Below are 13,626 nucleotides of genomic sequence, written 5' to 3' on the forward strand. Positions count from 1 at the left end.
AGGACGATGGCAATTGCTTACGATATATTGTAAAGTGGATGTGACCTGTCTGTCTACACAATATTACAAAGATGGTCGCTATTACTCCTACAAAAAATAATACAACGCAAAACAATTATTGAAAAATTATTCATCACTTTTGTATCTTTCAAACTTTCACAGTTCACACCACCTAAAAAACAGTAAAAAGTAACAACATTATCACTTTCCACAACAAAATATCTAACAACTTTGAGTATACAGAAATGTACATAGTACATACGTATAAGCAAAATGAATTTTGTTTCTCCTTTTTTTTCCTGGTGTATATCGTTGCAAACTTGCAATTGATCAATAAAACGCAAAGATATTATATTGAACAAATAAATAATTTTTATATAGCCAAGATATTATATGGATCCTCATTCCTCAAATATAATAATTTACATGGCCCGCGATTATCATGAAAGACGTTGAAACGTCCACTAATCGTACCTAGTTGTTCTGAAAATGAAATGATGATTTTATAAATGATATGGTTTTAGACTTTTGAAGTTCTTCATCACTTATTGTTAGATGAAACAACAACGTTGCATTCAAATCTCAAATTCCTATAAATCACAGATAAAAAAGTAATTTTGTTTTACACGTCTACGTGGTTACAAATCCTAATCACGTAACTAAACAGTAAAGTTAAAGAATCTTGAAAAATAAAGATCTACTTTACGTTTTGTAGATATTTTTAATTAAAAGTGAACGTCAAAAGGTAATTGGATATTTTCGTTAAAATGTTATCAATCAAACTCGGACAACAATTAGTGGTAATTTAACTATTTAAAAACCAGACTAACCCATTATCGTATAGTGCTAATTATGAACTATGAACCGATTAAACAACAAAATTTACTATATAAAATCATCAGGTGCTTTTCTTAATCTCAACGGTTAAAAAAAATAACCAATTAGATGTGTCCACGTAAGCAGGCGTACCATAAGCTACCAACCAACACATACACCAGATTCTCACCAACAGAGGAAAAAAGCTTCTACTATAAAGCACACATCTTCTTCTTCATCTCTCTTTCGCTCTCAGAATCCTCTTTTAAGTCTCTGTTTCATAAATAAAACTAATAAAGAAGAAGAAGAAAACAGAGCAATTAAAGTCCTTAAATCTTCTTCTTCTCCAATTCAATGGCTCTTCCGTTGCCATTGATCTTCCTTATCTTCTCTCATTTGTTCGTTTCTGGTACGAATCTTCTCCTATAGATCAACTTTAGTTATGATTAATAATACTGTGATTCTGATGATTTTATGGTTTTATAAACAGGAGTTAGATCAACGAGCTTCATTATGGTGAACAAATGCGAATACACAGTCTGGCCTGGACTTTTATCAAACGCCGGAGTTCCACCACTTCCGACGACCGGATTCGTTCTCCAAAAAGGCGAAGAACGAACAATCAGCGCTCCAACTTCATGGGGAGGAAGATTCTGGGGGAGAACTCAATGTTCCACCGACACCGACGGAAAATTCACTTGTCTCACCGGAGATTGCGGATCTGGTACCCTCGAATGCTCCGGATCCGGAGCAACACCACCAGCAACACTAGCGGAATTCACACTAGACGGATCTAACGGACTCGATTTCTACGACGTTAGTCTCGTCGACGGTTACAACGTCCCGATGCTAGTGGCTCCACAAGGAGGCTCGGGTTTAAACTGTAGCAGCACCGGATGCGTTGTAGATCTGAACGGTTCGTGTCCGTCGGAGCTTAAAGTGACGAGTTTAGACGGCAGAGGTAAACAATCCATGGGATGTAAAAGCGCGTGTGAAGCTTTTCGTACGCCGGAGTATTGTTGCAGCGGCGCCCACGGTACACCTGACACGTGTAAACCGTCGTCGTACTCGTTGATGTTTAAAACTGCGTGTCCACGTGCTTACAGCTACGCTTACGATGATCAGAGTAGTACCTTCACATGTGCTGAATCTCCTAATTACGTTATCACGTTTTGCCCTACTCCTAACACCAGGTGATTATTCCATTTATACCCTTTTATAACTATTAACACACCTTGCCTATGAGGGTAGTTTTGTCAATATAGAATGTATCTTCTTCACTGTTGCACCAAATTAGCATGGATAGTAGTTTATGATTATGGTTATTTTCGTCAATTACTGCAGACACCATATTTACTAACCATTAATTACCTTTTGCTTACCGTGCAATTGAAGTAACGCTTAATTATAGCTAGAAATAAATTACTCCGAATCTATAGAATTTTGCTTTATACTGCAAAAAGAAAAATTTGTTTATTTACGATTTTTTTTCTTTTTTTCTTATCAATTTGTTTGATAGTCCCAATTTACCCTCGAATATGAAGATAGATTTATTGGGATGTGGATCGTTAACGGCTCATCGAGATATTTTTTTATATGATCTCTAATCTCGAGGGGACGCGTGGCAGAATCACGTACACATTTACTAAGCGGCTATGTTTTTTTTTGTTTGTTGCAGTCAAAAATCATCTCAAGATCAGAGCCCAGATCCCAAACCGACGACACCAACCGGGACGTCGTCGACAACTCCTGCCGGAGATAGTAGTACGACGTGGTCACCGGTAGATACATCAATGATATACGAAGGAGCTTTGGATCAAAACAAAGGATCACCGTCCACGTGTCATCTTTCGTTATGTGGAATCACAGTCACACTTGCGCTGGCCTTTTGTCGGATGTGGCGGCTCTTTTGACACCTAACTTTGTCTCCCGCGTAAAACACTGAAGAATGTGGGCCCTCACTGACGAAAGCCTTATCTCGTTCCGGCCCATGTGAACCGGTTATTCCCGAACGACGTCGGATTGGGTCAGAGTTGAGAAAAAAAGTTAACAACACCCTACAGTTACGAAAATATCCTTCATTCATGTTCATGGGAGAATTCTTAATTTGGGTGAGGAACACGTGGGCAAGAAAGTGGGCTGCTGGTGGAGTTCATAAAAGATGGGAATGTTTAATTGTAAGGTCAGAATATTTATTTGATTTATAATGTAACTAGGATTAGAAGAATATTATGTACACTATATAAAGCAGTAATCTATTTAGTTTAAAGCTATATATTGGAAACTATTGGTGGGAATATTTCATTTAATTGTTATCTGCTGATGCTGCGTTGGCCATTCGGAACATTGAAATGAATAATACTAATATTCATTTCATGGTCTTGTCCCAACTACTGTATTTAATAATAATTTGACTTTACAAGCCGCATATGAGAGCCATAAGAAATTCTCTATTATAAGTTTCAAAAGTTAAATGGACCTACACAGTAATAGTGATACCACTAGCTGAAAAAAGATTAAAGAGATAATCTTAATTAAGTGTGAGTTGATGACGATGCCTTTGATTTACAGTGGGAGTAAACCTATAAATATAAACCAAGTGTCTGTTTCACTGCATATGATTTGCCAAAAAAATATCATAAGATTAAAGCCATCATGGAATATGATGAAGACATGCCATAATATCTCATAGGAAACACACCACTATTCAAATTAGAAGAACTCTTAATAGTTAATACCAAGATGGGTCTAATACTGGAGCCCATTACTGATTTTAGAGGCCCGTTAGAAACAATTACTAAGTCCAAAGAGCATTTATTTTTGAGTACGACGATCAAATTTTGACCACAGACATAAATAGAGCCTCTTGAGGACTTTGAGGACCTTGACAACGACATGCGTGAGAATGTCATACACCCATAAATGTAGTGCGTGGCAAGTCTGACCAAATCCCGAAACGGTGACGTTTTACGGGAAGGGTACTTTTACCAAACTCTTCTCGCATTAGTGATGAGCCATAGAGAGGAAGCAAAAGATCTTGTCAAGGGTGTTTTAGTAATTTCAAAATATCCTTCCCTTCGTTGACAAGGATGACGTCTTTTTGAGTATTTCAACATCCACCACAATTTCGCTTTTCTCCACTTTTTCTGTTAAAAAGCTTCCTCCACCGCAACGAATTTCACGGCGACGGTGAAGAAGAAGTAAAGTCCTAGATGTGTCTCATGGCGTTATCCGACGCGGTTCTCGGGAATCTCGCGACGATCTACGTGGCGGTGATTATCGCGATTAAAGCCTACGGATTAATCACCGGGAGGAGTTTCAGCGCTGGATTCGTCGTCGTCGTTTCGATTACGGCAGTTGGTGTTTTGCTTGCAGTTACGCTTGCTTGGGATGTGTCTCGTAGAGCAGCGGAGGCGGTTTCTCGGTACAATCGTGTTGGTGGTGAGGAAGATCTTAGCCACCACCGTCACCATCACGACGGTGGTGCGATTTGTAAAGGAGGGATTTGCTGGCACGGCGTTGCGGTTCGGTCTCCGGCTTCACAGGTTCGATTTAGGCTTCCACAACATATACCTTACGGTGCTTTCTGAGTATATAAACTTCGAATTTTCCCTCTTTATTTTGACTTTTGTGAAGTAGATAACATGTGTTAGATATATACGTTTCTCATAGATTTTCTGTGTAATAGATGATGATGAGGAATAAGGTAATGGTGTTCTTCTTCTTGTAAGTTGGAAGGTTTTTGTTTGTATTGATATGTTGTAAAATCGGATAGTGATTGTGATGATTATAGATATGATGTTCTTGTTTTTAAAAGTAAAAATGGATTTTGAATTTAAGAGCTGCACTGTTATCCAAATTTGAATGTTGATACTCGAGTCTTACCACTGAATGAGGATTGTGGCATTGAGAATTTTGGGGGATTCTTAATGAAGAGACTAAAACAGAGTAATCTAAATAACATGTGTTCGGAGTTAAGGAATAAGGTAATGATGTTCTTCTTCGTGTAAGCTGGGAGGTTTTTGTTTGTATTGATATGTTGTAAAATCGGATAGTGATTATGATGATGATAGATGTTCTTGTTTTCTTTATACAATCGATTTTGAATTTTGAGAGCTGCAGTGTTGTTTAAATCTGAATGAAACTCAGGTCTTTCCAAGTTAATCAAGATTGTGGCCTTGAAAGTTTTGTGATTTAAATTGTATATGATTCTTAATGAAGAGACTAAAACAGAGTAATGAAGGATCTTGTTTCTCTACCTTAATGAATTTGTGACTAATTTGCCTTGTCTTCTTCTCACACCCGTTTATAAGTTGTGACTATGTGCCTTGTCTTCTTCTCTGAATTGCTCTATGAATGGAGGTAAGAGTTATGGATAGAATTAGCTTCACAGCATCATCCTCATCTTGTGGGAAAATGCACATTATAGAGGTTGAATTCTGTTGTTCATGAACTTTTAAAGCTTCTTGGTTGTTGATTTCTGTGAATTTTTCCGGTTTCTTAGTTTATGTGTGTTTTGCTTCAAGAGCAGAAACTACAATGTTATGACCCTGAGGTGATTTTCTTAGCTCGTAAAAATATGAGAAGTGAATGACCCCCAAGAACTCAATGAAACTGGTCATTATTCCAAATGCAGAGTACGAGTCCAATCTCTTAATCAACCATTAGTCTGTTGATTCCGTGTTTTTTTTTATCAGATGTGTTTCCTTTTTATTTTCCGAGCCATCTGCTGGTAAATACTTTGTAAGTAAGGTCAAGATTGCAACATGACACTGTCGGAAGCTAACACAAACCTGAATTTAGATATGACCCTAATTCACATATTCTAAACAGTCTAGACTTAAATCCAGAGGTCAAAGCTCTCACATTCTTTTATTTTATACACTCTGAACGGAGAATTAGCTAAAGTTTAAAGCCATCAAGCAATAAGCATATTGATTACATTACATACTCGAGATAATAACACATAAAGAGGTAATATACAAATTGAAACACAACAAATATACAAACCCGAAAGTATTAGAAACCATAAATAAGAACACCCAAAAAATGATCACCACATTTCGCATCTTATTTTCATATTTATCTTGCTTGGGTCAGAACGCGATCAAGTTCGCCACGGATTTAGGAGGGTTAGTGAGCATGTGCACAACTTCCCTCATCGTAGGCCTTGCCGCGGCTTCTTCCTCCACACACATCATTGCGATCTTGAACACATGAATCACACTTGTCAACGGGTAACCAGTCAACCTCGGGTCAACAATCGCAACAACAATAGCAGCATCCGATGGCTGAGTTATCTCCTCTTCCGTGTTCCTCACCCACCTAACTATATCCACTCCTTCTCCAAATTCACCAACAGGTTTCTTCCCAGCTATTAACTCCAACAAAACCACTCCGAAACTATACACATCACTCTTCTCGTCCACTTTCAAGGTATATGCATACTCTATGCAAACCAAAAACAAAATGATAATCAGAACATATATCATTTTGGTGAGTACTAATGTTGTTGACATGTAACTAACCTGGGGCGATGTATCCATAAGAGCCAGCAATTGAAGACATACACTCAGAAGCAGCACCATCAACTAAGAACTTAGCAAGCCCAAAATCAGCAACATGGGCTTCAAAATCAGAGTCCAAAAGAATGTTATTGGACTTAACATCTCTATGCAAGATCAATGGTGAACAATCATGGTGAAGATAACACAAGCCCTTTGCAGCTTCCACGGCTACTCTATGTCTCGTCTCCCATTGAAGATGACCACCTTTAGATCCATGCAAAAGCTCTCCAAGGCTTCCATTAGGCATGTACTCATAAAGAAGGAGATTCGTATCCTTGTTCGCTACGTAACCAAGAAGTCTCACTATGTGACGGTGGCGGATTCTCCCCAAAGTTTGAATCTCCGCCGTGAATCCATGATCGCTCCTCCCGGTCCCACGGCCAACGAGTCGTTTAATCGCGACGTCTACGTTGTTTGGCATTGATCCACGGTAGACAATTCCAGCTCCGCCTTTACCGATTATGTTCTCTTCTTTAAGACACTCGAGAACGTCTTCAGATTTGAAATCTAGTTTCTGGAAGGCGGTTAGTTTCCAGGCGAGAGATTTCTGGTTCTTCTTCTTATTCATCTGACGAATCGCTACACTGATTAGGATCAAACCGGTGATCGCTGCGATAACCGTGATTACGATCCTTGACGGTGAGAACAACGCCGTGTGATTGTGATCGGAGGTTTGTCCTGGCCGTGTTGGACAAGAGACACGGTGAGGGAGACAGAGGTAAGTGTTTCCGGCGAAGGAAGTTTCGTTGAACACCAAGAATTGACCACCGAGTGGTACTCTACCGGAGAGATCGTTGAAAGAGAGATCGAGAGTTGTTAAACTCGTCATGTTTCCGATTCCGGTAGGGATTGAACCGGTTAATTGATTACCGGAGATATTTAGAGTTCCTAAGTTTTTCACGTTGTTGATCCCTTTAGGGATTTCTCCGTTGATTCGGTTACGGCTGAGATCGACGGAGATTAAAGTTGAGCAGCGAGAGATTGAATCTGGAATACCGCCGGTGATGTTGTTCGCACTTGTGTTGATCCTCGATAAATGCTTCAATTCGAAGATTTCTCTCGGAATGTTGCCGCGAAATCGGTTCCGATCTAAGAATAGAGTCTGTAGATTGGGGAAATTACCAATCGCAGGTGGAATCTCGCCGGAAAACCAGTTGTTAGAGAGGTAAATCTGATCGAGAACATCGCCGGACATCGTTACCGGAAGTTCACCGGAGAAGAAATTATCAGTGAGTTCGATAATCGTAACTAACGGTAGATTGAAAAGCCCCGCCGGAACAGTGCCGTTGAGAAGATTCTTAACGATTCTGATTTTGGTTAAGGATTTGCATTTACCAAGCTCTTCTGGAATTGGACCAAAGAAGAAGTTGTTAGAGAGAATTAACATCTCTAATTTCTCACCTCTGCATAAGTCCTTGGGGATAAGTCCGGTGAGATGATTATCAGAGACATCAAGCTTTATTAGATTCCCGTTCCGGCCAAGATTCGCCGGTAATTGTAACGTGAAATTGTTCTCCCATACTTCGAAGACTTCGAGTTTTGGTAATTCTCCGATGGCCTCTGGTATTTGTCCGTAGAGATTGTTTCTGAAGAGATTGATTAGAGTAATGTTTCCGAGATTGATGAAGCTTTGAGGGATTTCTCCGGTTAACTGATTGATTGATAAATCGAGAGATTTCAAGCTGACTAAACCGGAAAGCTCCGGTGGTATATGACCGGTTAAGTTGTTGATGTGAAGAAACAGAGTATGTAGATGTTTCAGGTTACTTAAACTCGTCGGAATCTCTCCGGTGAGTGTACAGCTCGCCATGTCGAGGATCTCAAGCTTTGTTAAACCACCGAACTCCGGTGGAACACCACCGGTGTAGCTGTTGTAGTAGCCAATATACATTTCTCTTAAGTTCTTGAGGCGGGAAAGAAACGCCGGAGATTTACCGGAGAGTCCAGCTCCGTTGAGACCAAGATACTCTAAGCTTTGAATATCTCCATAACTCTCTGGAATCTCTCCGCTGAAGAAATTTCCACCGAAAGAGAGGTATTTAAGCTTCTTAAGCTCTGACATCTCCGGTGGTAACTTACCGTTGAAATTGTTGTTATAAGTGTCAAGAACTTCAAGATCAACCATAGCTTTTAAAATCTCTCCAGGGAATGTTCCAGTAAGGTTACCATTGTTGGAGATATTCAAAACCTTGAGAGAAGTTAGACTCTTCATCTCCAATGGTAATTCACCGGTGAAGTTGTTGGCAGCTAAAGTTAGATTCACCAAATGAGTCAACATCCCAATCTCTGGTGAGATTGTACCAAACAAAGGAGTGAAGGAGACGTTGAGAGAGATAACACGAGCATCGTCGTCACATGAGACGCCGGAGAAAGAACAGTGAGCATCCGGAGAAGATGAGTGAATCCAGTCGTGGAGACCGTGTCCTTTAGGACCAATCATGGAGGATTTGAGATTGAGAAGAACTTCCATGTCAGTGTAAGCGAAACATGGTGAGAAAAATAGATACAGATGCAGAAACAGAAGATGAGTCTTCAAAAGTCTCATCGCCATTTTTTTAGTGTCCTCTCAGTGAGAAAGAGCGAGAGAAAATAATAAGATAGCGTGAGTGTTATGCGATAGGACACAGAGACATGAACAATGGCATATTATGAAGAAGAAGATGAAGAGAATCGATGTGGTACTACTGTTCTAAATACCGTAAGACTTTGTGAGCGAATATATACTTTTATGTGACTTTACATAAATATTGTTATTATTAAAAATAATGCGCCAAAATACTTTTATGTGTTCATTTTTCAAATTATCTTGTAAATCTTGTTATGGTTACTGTCTTAAGTAGATTTATCATTTGTGAATAGAGAAATTTTACGAAAATAAAAGATAATTAAGGTACAATTGATCAGAGAACCATCTGCTGATCTTGCAGGTAGATAGATACAAACTATACGACTTATGGTCAAACACATACGTCTCAGTCTCTCATTGGCTATTTTTACATTCGATTCTTTTATAACGAGTGATCAATAATATTGCTGAGATTGTACTTTCAAATTTGGTCACACACTATTCAAACTCTAAAATCACTGGAATTACACTAGAAAGGCAGTTTTACTGGAGTCAAACTTTAGAGTTTTTAGTAGCCGCCACTACTACACTTATTAGACATGGAGAAACGGGAACGTCGTCGTTTTCTTCTTCTCTGATAAGTCTTCTGACACGATTTGTTTTGGCTTCATCAAACAAAAATCAATAGATAAGAGGTTCACGGCGTTTTAAATTTAACGGTGTAGAGATGCATCTCTTCTTTAACATTGACAGATCTTTATCTAAACGGCGTTGATCTGACCGTTATAAATGCTATAGACAGGACATAACGTTACGTTCCCTAGAGCCTGTGGTTTCTTCTTTCTTTCTTCTGTCGCCGTCTTGTCAACGGCACCAGTTATATAATCCGACGGCGTTTATAGCATCGTCGTCACGTGATGGGGAGAAAAGAGGAATAAGAAGACAAGGAGAGAAGTAAATGGGCTTTAATTAGAAGTAGGGCCTATTTTTCTAATTGGCCCGTATAGAAAGTCTGTCTGTGTCCTTTTCCTAAAGAGACAAATTTGCCCCTTGTGGTTTTTTTGGCTTTAACTTCCAAGTCAACGCTCTTTCTTGTATTTTGTCTTCTCACTTCTCGTTCATTCATACACTCCACTCACCGGTCTGTCACCATACAGACCTTCTGCTTCAAGGTCCCCACGCTCTATGTTCATATTTTACCTTTGTTTCGTTCGTGTGACTCTCTTGAAAACATTAGGGATTTATTCACTTCGGTCCATTTAAGATTTGATCGTGATTAGTCCAAAGTCCAAACCGATCAAATTAATAGCAACTGCCGATACCAAATTATATTCGTTTTGTAATCGGTGATTCAGAAAAAAGTTCAATGTATATAAATTCGTTCGTAGTGTTGATATTAGGACAAATCACTAGTTTGAAACTAAAGATACTAAAAACTATTTAATGTTTGAAGTTTTAGGTTTAGTTGTTAATACTTTTGGCTGAAAACGTGTCAATTTTGTTGTTAATGATGGCAAAACGAATAGCAAAATATTCCTAATGAATTAGGCCGAATGATATGATTAATATGCTTAACTTACATAAGTGAATCTTTCTTAATTATAAGTAAGCACCTTAAAGCAGTTTTTACAAGATCGATTCTGCCACAATCAAAATCGATTCTATCAACAATCTAACAATAAAATAATAATAGTTGTGAATTAATGGTCTGCCGTTATACAAGCACTATGGTTCTTGGCGAATATATCTTCATCCCGCTAACAATTTTTTTAGTTTGATAGAAAAATATATCAGGTGCTTTAGCAACAAAAAGGGATTTTAATCTTTAAAGAAATCTATACACTTGGGGTTGACATACACTTGGGGACCAATGTTCTATTATTATTGCGGTATATTGGTATAAAGGTCCTTCCTAAATGGCAGCGAATTTCTCATATTAATAATCTTTTGTGCATTCTCTTTTAGATATTATCTTATGATATACATTAGATTAAGAAGTAAACGCTGAAAAATATGCATACTTAGCAACAAATAAATGTGCTTTTTTCTCGTGTCTATTTGGTTTAACTTAAGTGGATTGAGAATCAGATCAACAGGTACAAGTGCAACCTTTAAAACAATGAGATGTCAATTAGTGATGAAGAAGAGAGCATCTCTTATGTGATTCGCTGAAAATGCTCTAACTCAATGAACTTTGGGAATAAAGGTTTAGGTTCTCTTCAGCAGAAAAGGAGCTCTTTTTAGTAAGTGGGAAATTTTATTATTGTAAAAAAGAATCTCTAAACTTTGGATTATTTTCTGATGTAAATAGTATAATATACATATAGGAGAATAATATAACGACATATAGCAACGATGGAAAATTTATCACCAAAAATCATGTCATCTTTATCACTAAATGACTCAAGGGTGAAAGAACTTTGGACCAATTTCTAGATGGATATCAATAAATTTGTTGAAATTAAATTATACGAAAGGGAATTAAACTGTAGAAGCTTGGTTCACATGTTTGATTTTCACAAAAATGTTTCGATTTGAACTTGCCATAGTACAATTTGCAACATATGCTTCTTTTACTCTGTTGTTTGCGTTATAATAAAATCGTCTCAAAATATTTAAAAATCATATGCAATTTGATTTAAGAATAAATTTGGAACTGTTTAGAAAGTTAGGTACCCAATTCATATACTTATTAAATACAATAAATAAATCATAAAGTTTTATATACAGATGCACCAATTGTTTATAGATTATCTGTATACACAATTACACACTCTACTAATCAATGTACTTTAGCATAGAATAATACTTTTACTTCTACTAAGCTTGTTTCACTAATTATAATGTTTAGTTAGAGATAAAACCATTGAAAAATCTCAAAAAGTAATAATCAATATAAACAAATAGAGAGAGCAATGATAATAATAAGATATATAGGTCATAGTCTTGTCAATCATGTTAATGATAAAAACGACAAGGCTACAAAAGTAGTAGTAGAAGTAGAAGAAGAAGATGATGATAGTGAAGACAAACTTGTGTCATAAGTGGTCTTACACAAATCCGTCTTGGAAACTGGTGTTTGCCTAATGGCCCTGCTGGGCTTTTGCTTCAGTCATTACCGAATCCTCTTGTATTGGCAGCTTTAATCCCAAATCTATTCAACTCATGCAATGATTTTGGACGAAGAAACTTCTCAATCCCAAATGACCCTTACTTCACCTTTCACTTTTTGTTCCATCGTAAAGATTTGAAACTTTTTAGATCTTATGAAAAGGCACCACATCTTCATCAAGTATTTTCTTTAAAATGTAGGGGAAAAAAAAATCTAGTTCTTTTGTTCATAGTCAACCTGGACCAGTAGGTCGTTGGGCCTTGGGTCTTCAGTCACGTCGGCAATCAACATTCACTTACCCATTTGAAACATTGGATCAGCGTGACCAATGCCAACCCATTAATCTAAATGGTTTAAACAATCAAGCGTGCAAGGATAAATGCATTGGACTTGAGAGAACAAGATATGGAATTTGAAATGTTGCCTTACCAGTTAACAAGTGTCTCTGTTTCCTCCCAAGTTAATGTACCAAAACTCTTTGGTGCTTAATTGTGGGGGCTTTTATAATATTGGGTACATTTTGGGCCATAAATTAGAGAAAGAGCACATTATGATTGAGTTTATGAAGATAGGCAGTTTTTGGGAAATAAATTGACGAAATTGCCCCTGCGATTTCACTCATTCTCCTAAATTGTTTTTGCAGAATCTTTTCCTGAATTGTTTTTGCAGAGCCTCATATTGGATCGATTCCTAACTTGTTTCAATGGATGATGTATTAAGTACAGAGATTGATTATCCTATTTCTCTACTTAATCAATGTTTCTTTCTACAAGACAATATATACACAAAAGATGTATTTACGGAAACAAAATCGATAGAGACAAAAATTAGAAAATCTGTTAATAACATTTCATCACCATCCAATTCAGATAAACCCCAATAAAATCAGTTAAAAGCTTTTTGATGGAAGAAAGCTAACCCCTAAGAAAATATTATATAACGAACCCAAATATACTAATCTTAAATAATTGGAATCGATTAAAATTTTCAATTATTTCTTATCCCTCTTTGAAATTGAAGAAAGAGAGGATGAAATTAATTCAGATCAAACAATTCAAATTCAAAAAAGCTATGGAGGATTACCACCTGCATCGTCGAGGAAGAAGATTGGCCAGGCATAGATCTGAATTTTGTAAGGTGATGGAGAAGCAATGGACATCAATGGTGAGTTTAGAGGCAATAGATTCCATGCCATTAGAGAAAGAGAAAGAGAGAGAAATAATCGCACATTTCTGAGATCGATTGATATTGATGAATTCTCCTCAATTAGATTGAAGGTACAAGGAGAAGAAACTCAATTAGATTGAAGGATAAAACAGTCATCCATATAATATAAAAGTATCTAAATTTGTAAGGAACATGAGATGTTCCTATATCTACAAAAGCACAGACTTTAATATGCTAATCCCATAATTGATCCCTTAATTGTGTGTGTATTCAAAATAAGCCCACTTCTTATAGGCAATGTAACACTTGACTCAAAAGCCAAAGCAGCCACTTAAATAGTTAAGTTACATTAAACAGAGAAGCAGCCTTCCCTAAGTTAAGCATTCTTAATCTAACCA

The 13,626-nt window shown here is 37.4% G+C and overlaps 3 protein-coding genes, 1 long non-coding RNA gene and 1 other non-coding gene across 5 annotated transcripts; 3 read left to right on the forward strand and 2 right to left on the reverse strand.

The window, feature by feature from the left end:
• Positions 1-972: 972 nt before the first annotated feature.
• On the forward strand, positions 973-3,243 carry AT1G75800 (Pathogenesis-related thaumatin superfamily protein). The gene is made up of 3 exons (NM_106230.4): positions 973-1,225; positions 1,307-2,009; positions 2,495-3,243. Exons 1-3 carry the CDS (start codon positions 1,171-1,173, stop codon positions 2,727-2,729), a joined length of 993 nt encoding a protein of 330 aa, NP_177708.1. The 5' UTR covers positions 973-1,170; the 3' UTR covers positions 2,730-3,243.
• A 482-nt stretch (positions 3,244-3,725) lies between these two features.
• Positions 3,726-4,648, forward strand: AT1G75810 (uncharacterized protein). Its single transcript, NM_106231.3, has one exon — positions 3,946-4,648. It carries the CDS (start codon positions 4,029-4,031, stop codon positions 4,404-4,406), a length of 378 nt encoding a protein of 125 aa, NP_565118.1. The 5' UTR covers positions 3,946-4,028; the 3' UTR covers positions 4,407-4,648.
• Positions 4,649-5,625: 977 nt separating this feature from the next.
• On the reverse strand, positions 5,626-9,253 carry CLV1 (Leucine-rich receptor-like protein kinase family protein). The gene is made up of 2 exons (NM_106232.4): positions 6,345-9,253; positions 5,626-6,265 (listed from the first exon to the last, which is right to left on the reverse strand). The coding sequence occupies exons 1-2, from the start codon at positions 8,932-8,934 to the stop codon at positions 5,913-5,915; spliced, it is 2,943 nt and encodes a 980-aa protein (NP_177710.1). The 5' UTR covers positions 8,935-9,253; the 3' UTR covers positions 5,626-5,912.
• Positions 9,254-9,522: 269 nt separating this feature from the next.
• On the forward strand, positions 9,523-10,182 carry AT1G09577. Its single transcript, NR_139653.1, has one exon. It is a non-coding gene; the product is annotated as an other RNA (long non-coding RNA).
• Positions 10,183-12,305: 2,123 nt separating this feature from the next.
• AT1G09583 lies at positions 12,306-12,574 on the reverse strand. Its single transcript, NR_139654.1, has 2 exons — positions 12,491-12,574; positions 12,306-12,403 (listed from the first exon to the last, which is right to left on the reverse strand). It is a non-coding gene; the product is annotated as an other RNA (non-coding RNA).
• Between the last annotated feature and the right edge of the window lie 1,052 nt (positions 12,575-13,626).

The sequence above is a fragment of the Arabidopsis thaliana genome, assembly GCF_000001735.4.
Source record: "Arabidopsis thaliana chromosome 1 sequence".
Classification (NCBI taxonomy): Eukaryota; Viridiplantae; Streptophyta; class Magnoliopsida; order Brassicales; family Brassicaceae; genus Arabidopsis; species Arabidopsis thaliana.